The following is a 25,917-nucleotide window of genomic DNA, read 5'->3' as shown; positions in this document are numbered from 1 at the left end:
ATTGAGTCGGTATTCATTTTGTCAATATCTTTTAGCACATCAACCACAAAATCGGGCCAGGAATAAAAAAACACGCACAAAGCAAATGAATTTAAATTAGCTATAGACGAATATTTTGTATACAATTTTCAGTCTCGGTTATATTAAAAATAATAATATTTAATCATACAATTAAATGTATTCTGGCATGTTTGTTTCAATTCTACGGGTTTTACAGTTTGGCCATGCACGTGTTAAGCTTTTGAGAAGCGAGCGAAGAAAGTAAAAATAAGAGTTTCTACACATCCAGAGCAACACATCTATAATAATACATGCACTTGCATATTGTAGATGTTTAACAGCAATTCCATCCGATCCAATGGATTTGCTACACAGCAACTTAGTTACAACATCAAAAACGTCACCTACTACCCAATCATACAATTCCCGAACTTGATACTTTGTGAAATGAATGTTGGCGGACCGATGTTGTTTGACTATTATTATTCTGCCGAGAGCGAAGGGATACAGTATTAACGCGCCCTCCACTGGACGATACCCAAAGCGTATTATGAGAGGCCTGGGGGCGCACTACTGCAAAACTTGGATTGTTCAAAGTTTTCAAAGTAAGAGTGTACAATGAACAGATAGTTTCAGGAACGTGACATTCGGAACGTGAAATTCACGCCCGCCATAGCATTTTATGCTACATTCAAAACATACTCGGGCAATAAAAAACGACATTGCTGGTACTTGATTTGCATATTCGTTATAAGGCAAATAACCAAACAGTGTTTGAGTTTGAACAAGGGCACTGCTCGATTGATTTTTACAGTAGATTGATTGACCCTCTGTAATGGAAGTGGGCGCGTAGGTGATTTGCAAGCTGGTTTTTGTTTTGTGTGGAAACCACCAAGCGCCAAAAGAGCGCGGACAATATAACGTGACTAAAGTCATTATCTCCTCCTTTGGATAATTACATGTACATTCTTCGTCCATCTGCGGTATTCAATATTTATATGGTGTAAGGATTTGATTGGCTGGCCAATATGACCATCTGCCAAGCTCAACCTATCAGTGGCCTAGATGTTTGGCAACACTTATGTAATCATTTGAGTCACTAATTTTGAATTGATCACCCAGTCAACGCGCTAATGACAAATTAAATAGCATTTAATTTCACTAAGATATACGTATCGACTCGGAAGGATTGTACTTTTAGAATGAATGAAATCAACAAAGACTGCCAGGGACGTTTCCACTTTGTACAAAATTATTACACACCAGACTGTCGGAAAAACAACTCCATGGAAAGGCTAGGAGAGGTGTTTACGCACTCAGAAGAAATGAACGCGAACCTTTCCACCGCGAACAATCGTATACCGGTAAATACTGCGACCCGTGTATGGACGAACGCATGTCCCAAACGAGCAATGGACAACAACACAAACACGTTACAAGAACCGTTACGTAATCACGTCCAGCCATCATCGTCATTAAGCTACCAGTATGGATACGATGGGTACTGGAAGAATAACTGTGGATTTCTTGCTAACTTGCAACACAATGAAGGTTAGTAGACCTAGGTTACTGACAGATATTAACATAATTATATTTTAAATAATAAACAAATTCTTAAAATTGTTTTCCCGGGCGAAAGCACTGATAACATATCGTTTTAAGAAGACCCTAAATTATTATCTGATAATGAAGATTAGCCCAGATGTGATATTTTATCGCTGGTGCTTTAGTGTTTTACAACTCGATATGACGATGACGTAATATTGAATTAATTGAATTGAATTTTGAATTAAGTAATTTTTAAAATTATTTAAAAAAAACGACTTATCTCAGCAAATGCATCATCTTCGATACAAACGTATGTAATGCTCTTCTGTATCATAATAGTTAGGCAATTTTATTATTTGCATATTTTTAATTTGCATATTGTTCGAAAATTTCATCTATATTTTATTTATAAAGTATCGTGTTTGCGTGTTGTGTTGTGTTGTGATCTTTTTTCTTATACTATTTCGTCATATTTGAAATGATGGGATTTGATTTAAACAATAACAATATATTTGACTACAACTTGTGAAATGGTTAAAAGGCAGTTTTTACAGTCACTGGCCTTATGTACCATAGACCAATACGAGAAATTCAACGTTGGCCACAGGTAATAGATGATAGTTAATAACGATAAATAGTAGTATAATAATGATCGCAATATTAAAGCGGGAGGGTCGTCACCTGCGCACGCGCGGGAATTGAGTTCCAAGCGACGATAACAACGCACGCTAAAAATGCAAAGGCTCATGGGTAGACGCTTGTTTGTAAACAATGACACGCTATGGCCATCTGACGCATGTGCAGGTGACGACTCCCCCGCTTTAATAATATGGTTGTACGAAGAAACAAATTGGCGTACTAGTGTTTAATTTAATACTCCAATTAACTAACAATCAATATTCGAACATAATATCTGTTATCAGCGTCGCTCTGTATTTTGCTTACAGACATAATATCGTGTGAGCGCCCCCCTTTCGCCGAAATGACTCAGACAGCGAATCAAGAAGATGTATACAACGATACCCGAACAGTCAAGTCGGAACCTGACTGCAGTCACATGATAGAAACAATGTATCAACTGCACCGGTACACTATAACCAAGAGTGTCACTGAAGGAATGGAACCGAAACACAGATCATACTCCACATTCACCCCGGCCTGCTCCCCGATAAATCAAGTGACCACGATTGGTCTACACCAACCCGTACAGCTCCGTAAAAGAAAACAAAGAACTGTATTCAGTGCATACCAGCTGAATGTTCTAGAGAGGCATTTTCATAACGTCTCAAAATATCCCGATGTTCATGATAGATCAGAGATTTCCAAGGCAACAAGCCTGGCCAACGACAAGATCAAGGTGGGTTGATGTCGTCACTTATAGTTATTTTGCATTTTCGCGTAATATAGCAAAATAACCTTGGCAACCTTTTCAAAACTGGGACTTTGACGGTATATAATGCTGGTAACAAAGTCATCAGCGATCACTATCAAATCAAATCAAATCAAAAGAGAATAACAAAAATCTACACAAATCATAATGCACATATATAATGTATGCCCATTTATTGAAGCAAGTTCTTTTACTTTCCAGGTTTGGTTTCAGAATAGACGCTGCAGATTCAAAAAGAATGCGAGACCACGTGATACTGACGTGCGCAACAGACTTGCGCATCACCGCCAAATTAACTGTCAATCTTGTACCAGTAACTTAGATATCCAAAACGGGTGCACTATAAATGAAACTAGTGATGTTCGGTTGGAACTTATTGAACCAGTGGTCTCTAGTATCCCAGATAGTTTCGGCTTGTCAGTCGTACCTAGTAATACAAACGAACTCGGTGATAAATACCAATTACCCACATTTAAATACTTCGGAGAGCTCAAGTCACATGGTAGAAGTAAATGAAGGCAATATATGTTTACAATGCGAATGAAAGCGAGCCGAACTCCGAGTTAGGTCTGAGTAAAAATAAACTATTGAAGTATTACACACTTAGAATGCCTATAACAATACGCACGCATTTCAATCAGAGTGCATTGTCCTGGACTCAACTTTTTGAGCAACATGATAAAAGATGGAGTCGTGACTAGCAGTCTAGGAAGTTGCCTCACCGTACAGTTTTCGCTTGTGCCTGGCAAAACACGAATACGCTATACTCAGCATGACAAGTAACATAATGAGTAGTCAACTGAATCGTATTTGTCACATTTGACGATATCCCCGAGATGAACGGATACCGTGACTCACAGTCACAGCGTGCGAATTCACAAAATATAATCTTTTCCGGATATGTTTCTGCGAACTGCATTCGATAAATGTTTCTTGTAATATTTGTTTGTCTCACACGAAAATACAGTATAAACGACACCTGTTCATTATTGATTTGTAGTTGTGATTCCGTATACTGTGGAATACTTTATTTTCGCTGGAATTAATTTTTGCTGAAAAGGCTTTTTGGGCGATTTGTATGGAATTTATTTTCACTGATTTTTGATGAGTGTAATGTGAAATATAGGAAAAAAAGTATATTCGCTGGATTTTATTTTCACGGAATCCTCCTTTCAGCGAAAATAGCGAAAATAAAGTTTTCTACAGTATTATATGAATTTTGGTTTGAAAATATTCACCAATTTATTAATTTTATATTTACTAAAACATTACAATTTAATATTTTTCTTTTTCAATGGCGAGTAAGACTGTGCATGTGCTTGAAACCGATGTATTCTTTTGGGGGATTGGTGTGTGTAGATTACATCCGGGTTCCCAATGCATTCAGTAGATCTGGTTGGCGATGTTTAGTGTTGAAGGAAGATTCTGTTAACTTGACCTCCCCCCCCCAAAATGTCTGTCGAACACGCATTTTTTTTCTGCCATGAGGAAGTGATGGGTATATCTTCCATTGTTGTTCCAAATCATTTGCATCAAACCTGTGAATTTTATTGAAAATCAAACGTAATAGAAATGTCTATTCGTTCATCAACTGACTGAAAAAGGCGTTTCGCCGCGGAGGGCGCAATGTAAGCAACATTATTTATGTCTAGACGACCCACTTTGCACTTTGGGTTGGGCATCTCGAAGCCTTGAAGACTTTAACATAAAACTACAAATACAAGGTAATTACAAACGTGATATGTCTGGTGACGTCACGTTTCGTTGTTTAAATTGCAAAAGTAAAATGATGTTTGGTTATCGTCTGCTCGTAGCGTATGCAATTTACTGATTTCCATGTCCAGGATGCCACGTTTCTTTCCGAGTAATCGCGTATAGCTTGTAAACACGATAAACACAATTAGATGTGCGTTATTATAAGACAATAAACACAGAGACTTTCTGATAATTGTACATTATTGACTTTTTGACCTCCGACCACTGGCAAGTAATTGAATGTAAAAATGTTTACTATGACGGTTCGCTTGAATGGCAAACTGTTATTACGGTACAGCGTCGTCAGGGCAACATTAAACGTTCGCTACATCTGGCGTCCGTTGTCAAATTAGACAGACACACACATTATTTGTAATCTGTTGGATAATGTCTCGAAGTTACCCGAAATATTTCATGATGGCGGGTAGTGGCATATCTTATCTGATTGATTTTTTTTATAGAAATGCGTGCGAGTTGCAACCCAATTTTCACAACTTTGTTGGTGACCCGTTGTTCATTGCAATGGTATTTTACATTATTCATAAAATAACGGTACTCATTGTTTCTTAAGCGTACAGAGCGATAGATGTGGAGATTATGGAGTTAACACCAGGAATAGAAGTTAACGACAACATTTAATTATAGTGGCTGTTTTTCACAAGTTTCCAACGTAACGATTGAAAAGTATTACTGCACTCTGTTTTTCAAATGGGAAAATTGATGCTTCTTTACAATTAAAGTTCGTCTCTTATGTTCAGAAATCAAAATAAATGCAAGGCATCCACACAGAGCATCATAAATCTTTCAATGCAAAGTTTATTCAATTATAAACTTCTGATGTTCACCTAGTGTATCTCTAGAAATGAGCAGTGTAACAGGCGCCAGAAAAACTTTTTGAAAGTTACTGTAGGTGTAAACTGCATCTTTGTACAGAGGTTCAACACCTCTGCTAACAGAGCCCATAACCGGGAGCGAGTGAAAACATGATACGGGATATACGGCTTCCAGTTCGTCGCAATGTAAGCAACAACACCTGCGACGTCATTTAACTAGCGGAGAATTATTGGACCGCATATAATATATGAGCGTGAGTATGCATCCTGTTTTGGTGTTAAGACGTACACACTTGTGATATTCAATACGTGTTTGTTTCGCGCACGTCAAACAGATTAGTGGCTGAACATTACGATTAATGGCCGAGTAATCCTGGTATGAAAGGCAGGATGTTAATAGTTGTGGTAAACTTGTTCATGATACACCCTGGTCAGTCCTGTCAGCATCCTGATGTGACAGCAGTTGGAGAGAGAGGGAGGGAAGGAGGAAGGGAGGGGAGGGAGATGGGATTTGCAGCATGTGGTGAAAGTATTGACACTAAGCCAACGTTCATAATTTCCTGACCTATTTATCACAAGTAACCCTATCGTAATTTACAACATGTGTTTTAATTATGTCACTATGTTTCATATTTAAGTGAATTCCTCTCTGAAACACGGGAGGTCGTAATAATAAAATCATGATGGATTAGACTTAATCTCTCCACCATCTCACTTGTGAATCCCGTTTTTGAGTTTCACTCCTCCTACCATTGAAACCCTTAAAATATAACGAATGCCACCCCTCCCCAAAACAACACCCTCATTCACACTTCAATTCCATCACCAACAAAACCCTGAGATAAGAATGTACTTCAGAAAACTCCATCCCATCAAAGAAAGCTGACTTAACTTCTGTTTTCAATTACAACTTCCCCGTCACACAACCTTGGATTAGACTTGTATTCTGTCTTCTCACAATAGCAATAGGCAACAACTTTACTTTTTTCCTGCCAACGAGATACCATAGCTTAGATTTGTACTACTCTTCTGCCACGATGGTTAGAGCTGAACTCCCTTCTCATAACAGCAATCCGTGCCATAGACATTTACCCCTTCGCTGTCACCATAGACATGAACTCCTTCCTTCCACGAGTTTATTTGATTTGATTAAACATGACCTTTCACTCCTTCCAAGATAAGCATCTCCTAAACAAGACCCCCTAAAATTAAGTCCATTGGAATTCACCCTGAAATGATGAAACTCCCTTGCCTCAAATAGAACTTCCTTAGTGCAAACAGGAACTCTCCTCACTTCACGAGTTTGGACTTGCACTTCCGTGCCACTAATGAAAAAAAAATACGAGTAGAAGATAAGATATACACATACACTCTACTATTTAATGCATTTTCAGAATCCTATAGGGAGAGTTTTTCGATAAACCACCAGCGGGGATGAGTAACTGGAAAACATTTTTCTCAGAAGAAAGGATCTGTATTTGCAAGACTATTGCGTGATAAGTGTAATTCACGTGATCCGTCACGACCTTGGTAGACATATCAGGACATATGACGTGTGTACAGTTAATAGTTACTAGTACTGATAGACTGAGGTCAGTATTAGTAGTTAGTCTAGAAACATCACAATCATTCATGTCAATAGATGATGATAACAATAAAATATCAGTAAAGTACACTTTACAGTTAAATGTAGTGATTCGCAATACAATTATAATACCCATCTTTTCAAGACGAAATCTCTGATGTCAGCCCCACCCATAAACGAAAGGTTATCGCGATCGTTTCAATGTTAATGTGAACTATAACGATTCGCTCCTACTGTTAAAATGTGTCTTCAGAACACGCCTGATTGAAAATACAGACGACTTAGGGTATAAGTGAACACATATTGATAGCTCAGGTTTGTAAACAATTTTTCATAAATTTGACGCAGCTGTGTTTAAACATGAACCACGTGGCCAGGCCGGTTCAAATCGTATCGGGTTCTAAATTGGTATGATGTTTAACAGCTTTTAGGATATATATATATATATGTATAAAGTATTGCGTAACAAGTACAAAGTGTTGCCATGAGCAAAGCATATACAAATAGAGTATAGAAAACGTCATCCTTGAAAATGAATTCCGCGTAGTCATCGAATGGAGGGCATAAACGCCTATTGAATTACTGCCACCTCTTGACGAATGTTGTTGTGCAACCGAAGTAATATGCAGATTATGTGTTAGACCCCATGACGTACTATCTCTCACACCAAGGTCTTGTAAAATGATTAACTATGAGATGAAATGTAAGCTCAAACGTACGTAAGCTGCTAACAAAGTACAGGGAGAATATATGTAGTCTCATGAAGTCTAACGGAAGATGTTGGAACTCTCTGAGAAAACTGGCATACAATCCCGTAAAAGGAAAACAAATCACACTGACAGAACATCATAACTTTCTTCGGTACAAGTAATGTTCTTTCCTACGTGTTCTCAGATATCAATAGGTCTTGGGGGTCATTGAACGTAAAGCCAAAGGTCCCCCACGTTGAAGAGTATAACGCATGCTGTAGATTTCTGCCAAACTGGGCATGGAGGCGAGCATCCGTTACTATGTGCTATTTTGTAAATACCCCGCTGATCAAGTTACCAAATATTAGTTTTTATTCATTTAAAATATTCACTCCACGCACACGGGTACGCGTGAGCTATCTCGTGTAGCTCAAGTCAGCGTGTTAAAATCAGTTGTCGTTCAGTAATGCTGAACGAGTTTAGCTGTCTGATCGAACTGTTATACATGTAGCGTTCTCATTGCAATCTCAACTTCACACGCTTAGCATACCTATTATATTGTGTTTACGACACGGGTTTTATTAACATCGCAAAACGGTGAGTAACATGTTCTTCTTTCAAATGTATTTAGCGTAGAATTGTCATCATACGAAAGTTTTAGACCAGAATCGCAACGTGCTGTTTGGGCTGATTCGTCAACGTCGAAAACAGATAAAAAAATGTGAATTTGTACTTGGAACTACATTGATAAGTTAGGATAATTAAAGTTAAACTAAGTGATAAGTTAAATTAGGCCCTTATTCAAACAGGTAAAAAAACCCATGTAAGCGAGTTTGTTACTATAGTGATATACATCACGCTGGCAGCCATTTTTAATGATGGAAATCTTAAGAGTCATACTTTAAGATTTTTAAGTTTGTGTAAACCTACAATACTCACCATACTAGTACTTTAAATCGGGCGTAGGGCGTAGTTTGGCCAAATTTCTAAGAAATGTTCACTATAACAATTAAATTAAAGTAACTGATATTCACTGACGTTCAACGAGTTGTAACAGCAAGACATGGCGATTCCGGACATGTAAACAGATGTATAGAAATGTCCGTGATATAGAATATCACATCGAGATATGCGGATGTTATTTCGTTGCTACCAACCTGCTTGTATGTGTTCACATTCACTCAGATAGGCATCCCCATATGCCTGAAATTAATTAGCACAGTGATCGTCATAGAGTGACTCGTATATGTGTTGTACTAGTTTTGTATGTTGAGTCTTGGTCATAGTAGTTATCGAGCAAAATTGGTGTCCGATTAGTTATTCAAGTGTCCGTATTACAGCACATCATCAATACATGCTAGGTTGCGTAAATTGAGCGAGTCTGGGCACCCTACGATGCAGATACTGTCTATGTATACATGCCGTTTCATGGACATAAAACTAGGGCAGCTGATTACATTTTTCGATTGCAAAAGTATGTACCACTCCAGGCGATGAACTTACGCTATTTTGAGTTTGGGCGAAGGCCATTTTCGCGAGTACAATAAGGCCAGTGTTTTTGACGAAATGTTTGTATTCATTGATAACTTATAACCCGTCAACGCCCAAAATGTTTTCCACACCGCGGTTTATGTTTAAAATTTATTCATTTTAATTTGAAAACTGTCGAATTTGTTTTCCAATGGATATGCAACTGAGATCGACATAACCTAAAACTCTGCTAAATAAAACACACCGTACCTCTCACAAAGCGCCCTCTATGGCAGACAATATCCACTCTTTAAAAAAAAGGGACAACGTCACATATAACGAGTTGAAATGTAACACAACCCACAAATAGTCTACTTTACTCTGTGACAGGTCAGTAACACGTATATCTAGGCGTTAAAACTACAGTGAAGATAACAACTCTCTATGTACGTGTGCATATTGATCTGATCAAGGTTTCTTATTTTCATTTTTAGGCAGTCACACAGATTTCTCTCGATGTCCGAAAATCCTGAAACGATGGTAAGAAGCATTTTTTATTATAAGCATTACATGATTACACTGTGCGTGTCGTTTTACTATATGACAGCGAATTTTTAAAAAAGCTACACCAACATATTTTATCGGTGTATCTATTTATGTATTTAGTATATCTTACTGCTGGTTGCATAGATTCCAAGAATTCGGCCTATGAATTACCTCAGACCATTCGTCGCGGTATTATTACCGTCACCCACACTCCAGCTTGAATCATCTAGGATTTGTATTTCCACCCATTTAGTTTTAATATTCATATGACCTTTGCACCGACCCTGTAACCAATCGCATTTGACCGCTCACGTCACTCGTGGCATAGAATTGAATAATTGAATATAGCATATTTGGAATGTAGCGGTTAAATTCAACTTTGTAATTGTTTTAGTCCGTGCTTCGAACTCACACGATACACTGAGTTACTAATTTTGGTATTTGCATTAGAATGTGTAAAATAAACGCTCGTCAACTTAGAACCCCTACGGGATGTGGTCAAAGCGGTCGATGATTTTGTGGCATGTTGCAAACATAAATGGGATTTGGACGAAACATCGTGGTGTTCTTGACTTTGGGGAAGTGCTCGACTAGATCGTCACATCTATGCATGGTTTGAGAAAACTAGGGTCGATGTTTGCATTAAGATTTTCAGAACAAGTGTTCAGCAAAGCAGAGCTTTTGTCAAAGGGGATTGATATTGTTGCAAAACAGAATTTCGAGATGGGCGAAAAATTGCACTGGCGCCATTCGCAGCGATGGCCACCCGACAAATGCCGTGTCAAGTTGCATTTGTGTACTAATATACCGAAGAAATACATACATGTTGTTGTCGGCGACTAGTGTAGAATGTGTTTATGTAGACTTCGAATTTGAATTCATTGTAGCCATTGAAAACAAAAGAAAATCTTTACCTAGGGCCTTGGAAAGGAAACGACTCTGCGCACGCCACATGACGATGTTTACCAAAATAGGAATTGCGTTTGATTGGCAACCAGCTCAGTAATATTCCGCCAAACGCAACTGCGATTATTTTGAATTTGCACAAACAAATTTAAAAGTAGTCAAGCTGGAATCTCGTGTGGGCGATAACGATAACATCGAGACGAATCAGCGACCGTATATGTTTAGTGTCATACTTGAATAGTTTAGTAATTTCGTAATACATGACTTAACTTTTTGCACGCATGGATTGTCTGCCAAGACAAACTTTATTAACTGCATTTACAGTGGTACACATTGCTGTGGACACTCACGATGGCGTCTAGTGAACTGACGACTCTACGATTTTCATTAAACAAACACCGATACAGTTATTTAGAAATGCAAGCATTAATTGTTTCAATTACTTAGAGCTGCTTGTTTATAAATACATTCTTAAATCTCCAGTATTCCCATTAGTGTGCTGAAGTGCGAAGCTTTTTGGCTTTGTCAAACGAATAATAGTACGTAGCGTACATCATTGCAAAACATTCCTATAATTAGGCGATGCTAGATTTGTTGGCCAAATCAGTCCACATCGTTGGATGCAGGCGAACGTGATGTCATTTCGGTGAATCACGTAACCTTTTTCACAATGTAATCCATTCTCATGGTATATTATCTTGTAATAATTGCAGAATGAACACTTTGATAACCCTGGATATGTTGACATGACCGGAAACACCACTTCCGGAGAAAAGAATCATAACCCAACAACTACTACAAATGAATACGTGGAAATGAACCCTTCCATTGGAACAAACACGGGGTTAAACGGTACTGATGCCAATGACGTCATAATTGAGCCGAGTAGAAACCTTGGTCGAAAAAAGACGCACACTACAAGAAATGCTGCCATAGTAACTGCGGTGATACTCATTTTTGTTATTGTGGCAATAATAGCAGGAATTCTTGTTTATGCATTAGGTGAGTAATTTTTTTGTTTTATTTGATGTTTTAGGGGATATAATGCGTGCAGAAAGTTTTATTTTCCCGCCTGATCATCGTAGTTGATCAGCTTACGGTGAAGCCCCCTCCCCCGAGCGAACACGAAGCGTGAGTTTGACAGACACTCCTGAGTCCGATGACATCACGGCTATAGATTATCTGGATTCCAAGCAGTTGTAGAAAACCCAACTTCGAAAAAAAATCACAAACACAAACCGAATAAAGTCGACATATTCGAAACACTCAATCAATCAAATTATGCAGTAATTTGCAAATATTTAGTACTTTTCTAGATTCGAATGCGTTTATTTGGTTCATTAGTCCTGTACGTCTAGAGCCACTCACAAGCGTCGACTTGGCCCTGAGTTGGCTGAAATACTTAGCGTTGATTCAGACGTCTAACTACCCAATGTGATAATGACTCGGCGACAGTAACAAATGCAATTAGGTGTAGTAATTATTCAGTGAATTTTTCAGTCAAAGCTGTTACAAATATGATAAATAATATTAAAATTAAATAATTATCATACCAAAAAATAAGTATGCCCACTAACACTATTTACTAATTCTTTAGATATAGTCAAAACCTTTGAAATGCATGTTGGATAATTAACAAATTTATATTGGTACCTAAAATTAGGCAACATGTGTATAACCCCCCTAAAATGCATGTCTATTATTATTCATTCCACTTAATGAAATAGTTATACAGTCCATACTGTTGAAAATGCGATATGCAAATTAGATATTTAACGTATAAATAATGGCATCATAAATTGGCAGCTACAAGCAAGCGAGTTTGCTTGAATCGAGCTTTATACTTTTTGTCATAGGAATTGAATCAGTTTATCTTCCCAGCATCATCCGCAGTTTATCAACATGATAAATCCAATTTTATTGATTTATTTTAGAATATTGAAAAACTATGTGATCAAATATCAAAAATGTACAATAATAACATACACATACACATTCACACATTGTATGTATAAGAATAAATTCTTAAATCTTAAGACTTAAATCTCGATTTAGGTTCTTGGAATGCCCTATTTTAGCCAATAAACGTCAAGTCGACTCTTGCGATGGCTATTGATATAGATATATAACCATGTTCCAGAAAAGTACTAATATTTGCAAATCATTGCACGACTTGATTGCGCATGATTGCGACTGTGAACATGTCGAAAAGAAACTTTATTCAGTTTCTGTGAGGTCGTTTCAAAGTTAAACTGTCTATAATCGCTTAAAATCTGGATAATCTCTAGTGAGTTAACAGGCCTCTTTGACCGTAGTGTAAAGTAAAGGCACATCGTCGTTTCGACTCTACGCTATAACAGTCACAGTTTTAACACGAAATAGTAACATGATATTTCTACCGTTGAATGGAAAGGCACGAATGACTCGACATTGAACCGGCCCTAATCACCGGGTTCGTGAGAAGACCACAGATGTACTAGTAACATGCTATCACTTTCAATGACGTCAGTGCGACCACTGTAACCCCATGGGTTTTGGAAATGTATATTAAGAACCCCACTTGTTCTACGGACGCTGTTCCGGGATGCACAGAAGTAATGACATGTTAGAGAATTTCATAAGATTTTTTTTAGCTCCGCTGTCGACTTTGTCGAGCAGAGCTTATCGTATGAGTGATTGTCCGTTGGCGTCCGGCGTTCGTCGTCCGTCGTCGTCCGTGTCAATGTTTTACTTTTTCGACTTCTTCTTGAAAACTAAAAGCTTTGGGACTTACATATTGTTCATTTTCTAATGATATCTTCAGTTCTTTAATTGAAATGTGCATTGCTAACAGCGGAGCCATCTCAGCCGACAGACTGCTTGTTTATTTACCATATATGTATTTTGTGTGTTAGCATTTCACTATATCAATTTTGTTGATCTTAACACATTCTTATTCAAAAGAAGACAACATTTAAATGAAATAAAACCAAAATCGAAAACAAGTACATGAAATAATAGTAACTGATAATATATTAAAGTATTTTTCTGGGGTGTTTATTTACAAAACAACTTCTGATATATATACTAAAATAGCAATCAGACAAATAATAATCTAGTCAATCAATCGAATTTTAATTAAAGTATTTATTTGAGTAACGGAAACAAGTAGGTAAATAATGAGGTACTAAAATATAAAAAAATAGTTTCTCCAAAGTAGTCTGATTTGTGATCTCTTCATACTATGTTATAATTTCAAAAAAAAAAAGTGAAGTGTGTGTCTAAAATATGACTTGAGCTATTTTTTTAAGCGAAAGGAAATAGATAAACAGGATCTCTTAGGAGATATATTTTTTGATTTGGTTTTGAAAGCAGGGTTTTTTTGAAGTCATTCTTAGCTTACTGGTAGTATTTTATCATTATTTTCTTCTCGCTTTAACGTTAAACAGCTCAGGAACCCAGCAATGTAAATAGCGGAAAAGTCCGCTATATAAAGTTAAAAAAAACAACAACCACAACCTATAACCTCGCAATGAGAGTGTTATTTACCAAGTGATTTCGAAGGTTCTAAAATTGCTCTACGCGAAACCTCATCAGAAGCTGCAAAGGATCCCCATTGCGTAACATTCCAATAATACTTGGTGTTCTCGTCTGTCTAATGGATGTATACAATTATAGTAATACTACATTCCAACATGTAATGCACTTGTTGCAAGGCATGTTTGCATTGTTGAATGATTCACGAATGCAATATATATTTTATTCCCGTATTTATATACGAACACCTTCAAATTACTCATCTGCAAAGCAATTTCCCACAGTTTAAATAGTATTACCATTTTTCAATACATTGTTTAGTAAACCTAAACCTAAATCAAAAAATTAGTCTATAAAGTTCAAGCAATCCCCCGAACTATGAGGCACATACAAATTCTGAGACGCTTTATCAACGATCATTATCTTATAAAGCAACAGTGAAAAGATCAGAAACATAGAAAAAAGGAATACCGAGAAACGACCAATCACGCAAAAAAACAAACAAAAAAACAAAACAAAAATCACGGGAACGATCGTAACTTAATCCCCTGAGCAAATATTAACATGAAACATATATGATCGTATTCTGCTATATCTCAGCTTTCTTAAAACATATACATTGCCATAACTCCATGATTAGTAACTGGCGAGGAAAGTCTTAATCTCAATTAAACTATAATTTGTGTTTCCCGCTCACTACCTTAATGCACTTGATCTCAATTCACCTGTTTGGTTGTTGTTAATTGGGAGTTAAAACTGACAGCAAGCAGTAGACATGCAAGACATGCACACTATTTCTAAGTCAACGATCAAACAGTGTAATCTACACAAAAGCGTAATGATATGTAGCAACACAGACACAGACACAGCGGCATTCACCACAGCATTACACGACAACGACCCCGTCGACATTCGCTGTGGTTGGCGTAATCCGCTATTTTAAAACCTTTATTTTCTAGTCAAGTTCTATTCAAATATTCCAGACTTGTGATGTTATATTAAATAGAATGTATTATTTGACGCGCATTTTGGTTTCGAAGATTAATGGTATTTATATCCTCGCTATTTTGACAGACAGCAAATTTAAAATCGTGACATGCAACAAAAACTAATAAGAAAGACCTAGATATTAAAGTGAGACGCACCGAAACTATATGGCGATATGTATTTCAATGAAACCCGATAGTCCTCTGATATGTGGGACTGGATGAAACCAAATAACAATGTGTGGTCAATGAAATTTAACATCTTCTCTGATATTTGGAACTGTCTGACACCAAATAACAATGTGTAGTCAATGAAATGTAACATCTCCCCTGATACGTGGGTCTGACACGAGTGCGAAGACAGCGCACGGATCGATCTGCGTACGATTGATACGCCCATTGAAATACCTATAATTCACGGAAATGTTGATATATAGCAATTTCAGTTGATTGTAAGCGAGACTGTGGAACTATTCATAACCACGATTTTCTCCAAAAGAAATAGGTTGGTCCCTATCTTTTCTACAAAAAATGCTATATATAAACATTTGTGTAAATTGTATTTGACACCAAGAATAAAATACCGATAACAAACACACTGACCCGCTAGTGATAGTGTTTTTTAAAGTGGTTTATTTACGTGACTCATCATTTTGCACCGTGATCATTATATAAACTTTTGAGCCCGTAAATTTGGATATATAAAATGTTGAGAGATTAAAAGAAAAGGCCTTGAACCAATGTTATACTAGTATGCCACAGACGAACTTTCCAAATGAGCGCCCTCCCTGATTCATTGACGTAAAATTACGTACATCTTCCTTTCCCACGATGTCTGTTAAGCAGCGAATCGTCAGCATTAAGCATACTATGGGCGTATATCCTACCGACTCGTAAATACATATGCTTATGAGTATATTGTTGTAAGCATTTGCAAGGATATTAACTACGTCATTCATCAATGACTTGCGGCTATTGGTGTTGGATAACATATAACTTACACCTGGATAACTTACAGAGATTTATGCATTTGCAATTGGAGTTAAGGAATTGGAAGCCGGGCACTTTGGCGCCCTGCTGACTAGTAGTAAATGGATATTACTTTAAGTTTGTATTATTTTGGGTCGAACCTAATATTTCTACGATACAAGTGTTATTTGTTAAGTTCCTTACACTTTCCTTTCGAAGCAATTGGTTTGATCATATAGTGCATAATTTATTTATTTTACACGCGCGTTCGTGTGTGTGATAGAAGGGGAATGAGGGGAACGTTAGCAAATAACGGTTTTAACTTATATAACCTGAAGCGATGTCATTATATACTTGACACAAATCCGTGAAAACGGCGTTTTCTGTTGTTAACTCAAGTTAAAATGCCTTTCACACTATCAGTCATTTACACCATAGACTGTATTGTATATTGTTAGGAAGTACAGAAAAAAACACAAAGGTCGTCTAGAATGATCTTTCTGTAATGTATAACTGGATGAACTTGGGTTAAACCATGTGCAGTAGAGTTATGACAATAAAATATTATAGTTTTGATTTTGATGGAAAACAATGGTGGTATAATATGAGGTTATTACGAGGACACTGAAACGTATGCACGAAGGCAGTACAACGAAAGTATCGACCGACGCGCAGCGGAGTTCGATGCGACGGTATACTGTCTGAGTGCATACTTTGCGGTATACTCGTATTAACCTTATTATACATCTTTTCCTCTCAAGGATATATCATGGGAGTGCCGAAATCCAAAAAGTTTAGAACAGATTTAGGAAAGATTTAGATCTTTTTGTGGAGTCCGGTCAAACCTTGGAGGCTGCCATGCTCACTCACGTAATCGCTTCATATTTGGAATTCTCATTTCCTAATATGGTAGGATGAAAAAAACCCAGTGCAATACAGCAAAATTATGGCACGCTGTAACTTATGGCGTTATGGTGACAGATGTATAATAATATCAATTATCTGTCTCAACATTTCATTCCCGGTGTTATGGACATAATAATTTATGAACACAATCGTATAATAAGGGGATTTTCAGAAGTCAAAATTGTGTGAAGCACAATTTATAGTCCATTTTCGAAGAAAACCACGAAATTGTCAACCTGTGTTATTGGACAACAATTTGTTATGTACAATTGTAACGATTCATGTGAAGACATTTAAATATTGGACATTTTTGTTGGCTTGAGTAATATTTTCTTAGAACAGGAAGTTGTGTGCATGTGCTTAAGGAAATGAATCAGTTTCTTATCCCTCTTCTGAAGTGTCGATGTTTACACATAAAAATGGTGACGTATGTACATTTCGTATAGATTATTATTATTTTATAACAAAAGTCTTGTGCCAGACGACAGTTTCCAACATTGGTAATTCCTTTCTGCTTTAAGTGCAAATTGCAATTAGCTTAATATTATATTTTGCCGCAGAAATTATTTTCTGTGTTTCGGACTAGGTGATAAGGTTGTGTGGTCATGTAATGTCAATTTATCGGGCCGTGGACATTTGTGGAACCCGATATTTTAAACTTTCGACGAAAATCATCAACCAGGCGCAGTCGCAAATAAACACTTGTGGACCTTAACAAGGCTTCCAACAAAGTCGAATCCGTTATCTCTTTTGGTGGATGTGGTCTCCCATGCTTGTAGCATAACCACCCGGTGTAAGGGTCGACCTCGTTTTAAATGTGGGACTCGTACCTGGGATTCGCTGGCCATAGCCTGTGGAGCGGAATGTCGTTCCACTAGACTTACTCCTAGAATTTGACGAAAAATTAAGTTTCGTGCGCGGAAAAAAGGCACAAGTAATAATGACACAGTGTATTGCGCCGAACACGAGCCTACAAAAAAAAAAACGTGGACTGTGTTTCCTTTAGGCAATCATGATGTATCAGACACTGTGGTATATTAGACACTCCTAATATACTTTATCATGGTTACAAACATGGTAGATGGAACTTCTGGACCACGTTCAACAAAGCCACAAAGTCATTGCAATCATGTTGATGCTTGAACTGAAATATTAAAGCGGAAGGGTCATCACCTGCGCACGCGCGGGAATTGAGTTCCAAGCGACGATAGCAACGCATGCGAAAAAAAAACGCAAAGGCTTATGGGTAGACGCTTGTTTGTAAACAACGACACGCCATGGCCGTCTGACGCATGCGCAGCTGACGACTCCCCCGCTTTAACTTTATTTCTGTTGGATCTGTTCAACAGTTTTGGAATCCGTTGTCTTTCAAGGCCTTGGTTTCTGTTACAAGTAGTAAACAGCAACAACATCAACAAATGTATGTAACAAGTATTCTGACATACCATAGACATGTCTGGGATATGAATTCGTTATTACTGCGTCGACCACTGCCTAGGACACCGATCATATTTAACCTACATTTCATCAAAGCCGCACCAGTGGATGAATCTAGGATATTGTATTTGGCTTCCCATCGAGTCTGTGGCATACACATATATGGTAGAGGTCGGCTAATTTTCTTTAGTTCAACCTTTGTTTCGCAAATAGATGCATTTCATTTTTAACATTGTTTTTAAAAAATATTAGAAATTCCAGGATTGTTTTAAATTTCATCACATCACAGTTGACGACAACGACAAAGAAAAAAATCGCGAGGAAATGGATTACCCAGTGCGTTCAGAACGATTTACAATGAACGTATTTTTGTCAAAACGAACGTGTTTGGCGGAGTTTATAAGGATGTGGTTGTCGCGGCCGACTGCGTTTGAATTGTGTGGAAAATCGGAAACAAAGCATTGTCCCATGGTACGTTGCTATACATAGCATGGGACCCATACCGGACAGTTTTACATACAAATAAGCGTCCTAAAATATATTAGTAGTGTTACTATTATAAGAACGCTCACTAATAGCCCATCTTGTAACTAAAGTAGACGTAGATACCCTTAAAAACGTTTTCTATGGTTTCCTATAGGACAGGAATTTGATTTATATTAATATTTACAGTTTTAGTCCTATAGGCATTTTATAAAATTTTGTGTCAAACTATTATAGGTATTACAGGAACCTGTTCTATAGAAATTCTATAAGGATTTTGTGTCGAAATATTATACGAATCCTACATGAATGTGTACTAGAAATCAAAGGACCTCAATTAATTCAAAAAGTAAAACTTTAAACAATCTCTGAAATAAAAACAGTTTACTGCCATAGAATAAAATGATGTAAGAGTACGTGTACAGCATCCAGACAATTATAAAACTAAAAATAATTACTAAAATAATAAAAACAAAAACAAAACACAGAACCCACAATTTGAATTCCTGGGTTCCCAATATGAGAGAGAAACTTCATTTTGCGCCTAAAGTTTCAATTTGTGCAAAATATCTCAAAGTTTTGAAAGTATTCAAGCCCAACATATATTGCTTTCATTAAATGCATATCTCTAAAATTGGCTTTCGAAAATTGAATAAATAATTTACTATGAAAAAATTGGTACTTTTTAAGGGTGCATATTTATTAAATTATTTTGTTTTAACTATAAAACACTGGGTTTTCACCATGCATAATTACATATGCAAAGCCTATCCTTTACCGCAACACTATTTTAAAACTTCAGAAATTAAATTATGAATGATATCATCAGTTTCCAATAGATAATGAGGCCAGTGTAACTGATCTTTAAAGTTTACAGTCACAATACCTTCGTGTTCTTCGTGTTCTGGAGCTAAAAGTCACATTAAAACATGAAAGATGATACTAAAGTCCCTCACTATACAGTTTCATGTCTGTCTTTGTCCAAAGAAATTAAGTAAAATTACATCTGTTTCTTCATATTACAAGATTATTAAGACAGCATGGTCCACACTTTCGGTCGTAAACAATAGGTGACCTATAGTGAATAATGGGTAAATCACTCAGAAGGATTACGTGGTGACATGAAGTTTCGTCTCCCAATAATTTAATAGTTACAATGTTTCTCAATTTTTTTCTATGATGCCAATTGTAGACTGTAATGCGTTACAATACATTCTACAAAGGTGTATTTAAACTAAAGTCTATATAAAAACTATAAACTGTCTGTAGATTTGATAGAGAAGGAACAAAATATACGGTACAGGTCCGAAGGATAGAAAACTATGGTTCTCACAAAACATGTGATAAGTATTATTAATTTTTCAAATCACATTTTATGAAATTTTAACGATTCTACGCATGCAAACATGTAGGTCATAGCCATAGCCATATTTATATACAAATACATCTAGATGAAGTCAACCTACATAAATATGAAGGCCCATAAAAACCCATAGATTATATATGTACACAAAGCTATCGATCGATAGGTTTATATAGAAACATTTGGCTTTATTTAAACTAACCTATATAAACACATATGCAATCCATAGATATACATAATCCGTAGAAATATGAGGAAAACATTAGTTATTTTTGGACCAGTCCTATAGGAATTGTATAGATCTTTAGCACTTATAACCTAACACATCAGTCTCATAAGTCTGGCATAAGAAGTTACTAAGGAATTATTATCTCACGCATTAGGCCTGTAGGACTGGCAATATATAGTAGGGGGCAAGGGGGATAGTTGGTACAGGTTACAGAATATAAAAACAGTATATTACGTTTTTACATGAAATCAAATGAAAGTTTCATTTACAGTAAAAAATAGTTTTTTTTACACTTTACAGATAAAAGAAATTTCTAATTACATTTTACATATATCAAAAATAGATATTACGTAATAATTACGACATTTAATGTGGAAAAAGCTTTATACGCTTACAAAAAATAAGATCTTTGTACACATTACGGACGAATAAAATAGCTGATTACATTTTACACCTTGTCCATTTCTACGATTTTACTTTTTTATTTATTTAAATTACATTATTACGAAAAAAAAACAATTGATTACAGCTTACGAAAATATCCCTTGCCGAGCCTCTATATAATACTTTAGAACTCATTAATTTTGCGTAAAATCATAGAACCACAGATTCAAAAGTTTTTTTTTGAAAGGAAACTTTGGTGAGGGTAGACCATGCTATGAAATGGAAATAATGTTGGTGATACAATTATTAATTGAGGAGCAGTGCGAATGGTATGAACATGTGTGCTGCCTGCAGGCGGATTTAGTAGATTTAATGACAGTATGTGTGTATCGACTTGTGTTAAGGTCACCGAGAAATATATTACCCAATCATTTGAACTGAACCAGTCTGCACTCCTATCAGGTTGTCATTTCACCCGAAACTAGCACTCGTGTTTCTGTCAGGCGAAGTCAAGCTTACTGCTCTAACATATGTCCATAATTGTTGAATAGAATAAATGCTCTCGTAAACAAATATGTATTTTACAAGAGGTCGTGTAAGTCTTATGTCGAATCTTGAATGTACCAATAACATGTTTACTGGTGACCCCAGAAGTATTTAAGATATTTGCTGTAATGGTTCCCATGCTACTTTGCGTATTTTCGAACCAGTCTGGTCACTATACTTCGTGGTGTTTTATTCTGCGTCTTGTTTGATATGGAACCCATGCAACAAGTGTATATTACAATGCTTACTCCTTTTGCCCCCATGCTTGTTTGTTTTTTGCGTCCGAAATATGTCTCCTAATTCTGTCGATTTTTTTATTTTTAGACAAAGACGAATCAGAAGCAAGCAAAGCCAAACTATCCGACAAAAATGCAGTTATTCCACCCAAAATTGTTGTGGATCATAAATCTTCAACGCAAACCGTCCCAAAATTACCAGTGAAACCCACCAAGCAGCCTCCAACCAAATTCAGCTCAATTTCCCCTAAAGACAAAGAAAGACAGCCTACCACCGACCCGTCAATTGAAGCCACAACCCGCATCCCAGCTAAATCCACGTCGACGAAACCCACAACCAACGTATCTACTCAATCCATGACAACACAGCCGACTACCAGCTTCTCAACTCAAGCAACGTCAAAACAACCCACTACCAGATTATCAACCAAATCCACATCAACACAACCAACTGCCAGCTTTTCAATCCAACCCACGTCAACACAAGCCAATGGATCAACAAAACAATCCATCATCATATCTTCAATCCAACCAACCAATCCGACCACTTACAACACAACTTCTTTAGAAAGGTTGACTTTAGAAGCAACTACAACTCCTGAAAATGAGAGTACGCCCTCAGAGATAAAACGAACAGAAACTTCAACACCAGTTACAACAACAACAGACGGTGCAGGACCCCTTTCTGCAAGAACATCTCCCTCATGGTTATCGACAATAACAATTGCGACTCGTCAGAGAACCTCAACACTGGAAGACACGACAAGTGATGATGAAGGTGAAATATAACATGTCTGTGTGTCTGTGTGTGTGTCTGTGTGTCTGGGTATCTGTCTGTGTGTCTGTGTATCTGTGTATATTTATTTATTTATTTATTTATTTATTTATTTATTTATTTATTTATTTATTTATTTATTTATTTATTTATTTATTTAATTTGTTTATTTATTTATTAGACATGATTTCTGGAAGTATCGACTCCGGCTCTGGGTCTGGTGGAACGGACTACTCTGGCTCTTATGGCACAGACTCACCTCCACCAGTTACAGCTTCACTGTGTAATGACGAATACGTTATTCACCCCGGTGTACTCATCGACATCACATCACCGAATTATCCATTACTCTACGCTGATAACCTCCAGTGTACCTGGGGCGTATCGACGTCGTCAGGAAAACCAATCATCGTGGAATTCAAGTTTCTGGCACTAGAAACGGGCTATGATTTTCTTGTGATCCTCGACATTGTTGGTGCAATTCAGAAACAGTACACAGGAGGTCGTATTCCCGCTCCCTTCATATCAGCTGGTTCGCAAATACGTTTACAGATGATGACCGATGATTCAATACATTTTGGCGGATTTCGGGTGACGGCTAGGGAGTTCGAAGGTGAGAACTTTGTCTCATCCTTAAATTGATGGACATAATTGAAGGACATAACATGGAGTCTAGATCAAATCTATCTGCCCATATATAATTCTGACCAGTCTTAAAGGGCGGTGGTCTTCGCGCAGCGCGTGTTCGAATTTCATGTAAATAAACAATGTATTTTACACGCGTTGTATACGTCGCCATGAGTTCCATATCGAACAGGACGCGGCACGACGACTGCCGCCCTTTAAGTTTTATTTCCTTCGAAATTACCGAGTTTTCAACAAATATTTCATGCTTTTTATGGTAGCGAGACGTGTTGGAATATATAGGCAAATCATATCATAGTTAGTCGGGCACAATTCCAGTATTTTCCTGATGGTCCAAATATGCATGTGTGTTAATTTTTTTTGTGTTGCTAAACTCCTCACCTACTTAGAAATACATTATTATCTGTGTAGAAATCACGTAAAAAGGTTTCCTTGTCACTCCCAAAACATGTCTAATGGGGTGAAACCAAAACAGGGATAGCCTATCGCCCGCTCACATGGTTTAGTATCCGTTCATCCCTCTTCACGATATGTGAAAACGGCAAGCTTAAAGCGGGAGTGTCGTCACCTGCGCACACGCGTCAATTGAGTCCCAAGCGACGATAACAACACACGCTAAAAACGCAAAGGCTCGCGGGTAGACGCTTGTTTGTAAACAATGACACGCTATGGCCATCTGACGCATGCGCAGGTGGCGACTCCCCCGCTTTAAACATTATACACTTTGTCATTAAGTACATAGATTAAACATAGCGGTTCATTAAGCCGGATTTATAAATTGGTGAACTAATCAAATGGATAGTTAGGGGTTGTTCATTAGAAACACGACGGGTGTAAGAATCATATGCACAGAACCAATGTTGAAGACAAAAAAATAACAGGAAAAATTCCAATATTATTTATTAGATTTATTATTTATTAAAAGTATTTATAAAAAAATAACACCACAAACTTACATAAATCTAAGCGAAGGACAAAAATAATGTGCAAAAACTCCCCTCAAAAATTTCAAAATTGTTGTCGTGTATAGCGTGTAAAACTGTTGCAGTCACTCCAATAGAGGGCGCAACTAATATTTCATATTGCTCTTTCATATTTTATAGTGACGATGAACATCTCATGTGATGCAGTGGAGTAAACACTTAGCGGTTTTATTTTTATCAATTTATGTTTTATTTTTATGTTAATAGAGCCAATTGCTACAACTCGTGCATCTCCCTCGTCAAGGATTACACGGGTAAGCGACATTGAACGGACACTGTCAACAACAATTAACACTGCATCAGTTGGCATGACAACTCCATCCAATGCAGGCTGTGAGAGGCATTACAACTTGGCAGTTAATGACGTCATATACATCACTTCGCCAAACTTTCCTGATTACTATACGAACGACCTGAATTGCCTGTGGACGTTTGCAACCGTTGATGGCGCTACATTGAGTGTCAACCTTGTTTATTTCGAGACAGAGGACCTATATGACTACGTGGATGGAGGGACTGGTTCCCCATTAAATGGCAGTATATATATCGACAGATACAGTGGAACATATCACAACCACCCCGTCATGCTACCTTCGTCTCGTGGGTGGATTTCCTTCACTTCCGACTCTGCTTACCGAGAGCACGGCTTCAATATCAGTGTGACCGCACTAGGCACCGACGGTGGGTGAAATTAAAGTATTACAAACGTTTTGTCAATAGTTAAACAAACTACGGCTTAAATGTCATTTTCTTATTTTTATCTATGTGACATTTGTTGTCACAAAAATGAATAAATGTTTACGATCCTATAGCAAGAATACAATTTCAATAAATTCGCGGGTGACAACTGGTGAAAGCAAGTATTGATATTTAAATATTATAAAATAGATATTATTAAATTGATTTTAATGATGAAAAGTGTTTTCATTGTAGTATGTAAACACCGCTGCTAAATTGTCAATTTGTCTTATGCTTATTATTCGGCAGTTTCAATTAATAAACACATTGGCGGTGAGTTAAGGTAGCGAGACTATTATTTGCATACTTGTTTTCATCTTCTAATTGTGACTAAATGACTACAAATAGACCCGGGAAGTATATATTTTTAGAATCGCCAGACTTCAAACTTTTCACAAGTGTATTTTGCATGCCCGTATCTGCATTCTACGACGCGTTACTCAATCAAAGGTGAAAAATTACTTTTTCTGTAAAAAAAATAATTACGCATTTACACTGGCGATAAGAAGTATTTTTTTCACTTTTCCTAGTTGTTCAATAGTCTGGTAAATTGAATGTGTCTGGTCAGTTTTATTCAAGCAACGCGTTTTAAAAAATAGTGTGCTGAATTTCAATTACTGTTTTAGTCACATTGCCCCCAACTCAAACCACAACTCGTTGGTAAATAATCGATGAAATAGTTTGTCTGGACACATTCAAGTTCCTCTCATTGTCACCTTAAAGCTGTGAAAATTTGGTGTTAATCCGACGACAATAAGTATATGTTATTTTTTGTTAAAGACCTTGTATTTTGAAAAACATAAACTCCTAGAAAACGTCCATGAAGTAACAGCAAAGATTTTCAAGCTTGTTTATCGGCACAATCAATTTGTTTTCCCATCAAGGTCTGTTTTACCATGTGTAGGGGCATCCAAATGTGTAAGGCTATTAGAAACCAAAAAAATAAAGGAATGGGATAGCTATAATTGGATAAATTCGGCATATGAAAACACCATAATC

General features: G+C 36.9%; 2 protein-coding genes and 1 long non-coding RNA gene across 3 annotated transcripts in view; 2 read left to right on the top strand and 1 right to left on the bottom strand.

Annotated features, from left to right (window-relative positions):
- The first annotated feature begins 1,131 nt into the window (after positions 1 to 1,131).
- On the top strand, positions 1,132 to 3,927 carry LOC102810092 (uncharacterized). Its single transcript, XM_085507917.1, has 3 exons — positions 1,132 to 1,551; positions 2,496 to 2,905; positions 3,140 to 3,927. The coding sequence occupies exons 1-3, from the start codon at positions 1,203 to 1,205 to the stop codon at positions 3,452 to 3,454; spliced, it is 1,074 nt and encodes a 357-aa protein (XP_085364043.1). The 5' UTR covers positions 1,132 to 1,202; the 3' UTR covers positions 3,455 to 3,927.
- Positions 3,073 to 6,854, bottom strand: LOC146734462 (uncharacterized). Its single transcript, XR_014931608.1, has 2 exons — positions 6,779 to 6,854; positions 3,073 to 3,365 (listed from the first exon to the last, which is right to left on the bottom strand). It is a non-coding gene; the product is annotated as an uncharacterized LOC146734462 (long non-coding RNA).
- A 1,254-nt stretch (positions 6,855 to 8,108) lies between these two features.
- The window catches only part of LOC100369062 (CUB and sushi domain-containing protein 3-like), a 39,529-nt gene continuing 21,720 nt past the window's right edge, over positions 8,109 to 25,917 (top strand). Inside the window, exons 1-6 of the mRNA XM_006825728.3 lie at positions 8,109 to 8,397; positions 9,765 to 9,810; positions 11,436 to 11,724; positions 21,866 to 22,555; positions 22,734 to 23,165; positions 24,388 to 24,861. Of these exons, the coding sequence (XP_006825791.3) occupies positions 9,787 to 9,810; positions 11,436 to 11,724; positions 21,866 to 22,555; positions 22,734 to 23,165; positions 24,388 to 24,861 (1,909 nt within the window). The 5' untranslated portion in view covers positions 8,109 to 8,397; positions 9,765 to 9,786. The remainder of the gene's footprint in view (positions 8,398 to 9,764; positions 9,811 to 11,435; positions 11,725 to 21,865; positions 22,556 to 22,733; positions 23,166 to 24,387; positions 24,862 to 25,917) is intronic.

This window comes from Saccoglossus kowalevskii, chromosome 14 (assembly GCF_978046115.1).
Source record: "Saccoglossus kowalevskii chromosome 14, keSacKowa6.1, whole genome shotgun sequence".
Taxonomy (NCBI): Eukaryota; Metazoa; Hemichordata; class Enteropneusta; family Harrimaniidae; genus Saccoglossus; species Saccoglossus kowalevskii.
This window is presented reverse-complemented; position numbering and strand designations above follow the sequence as displayed.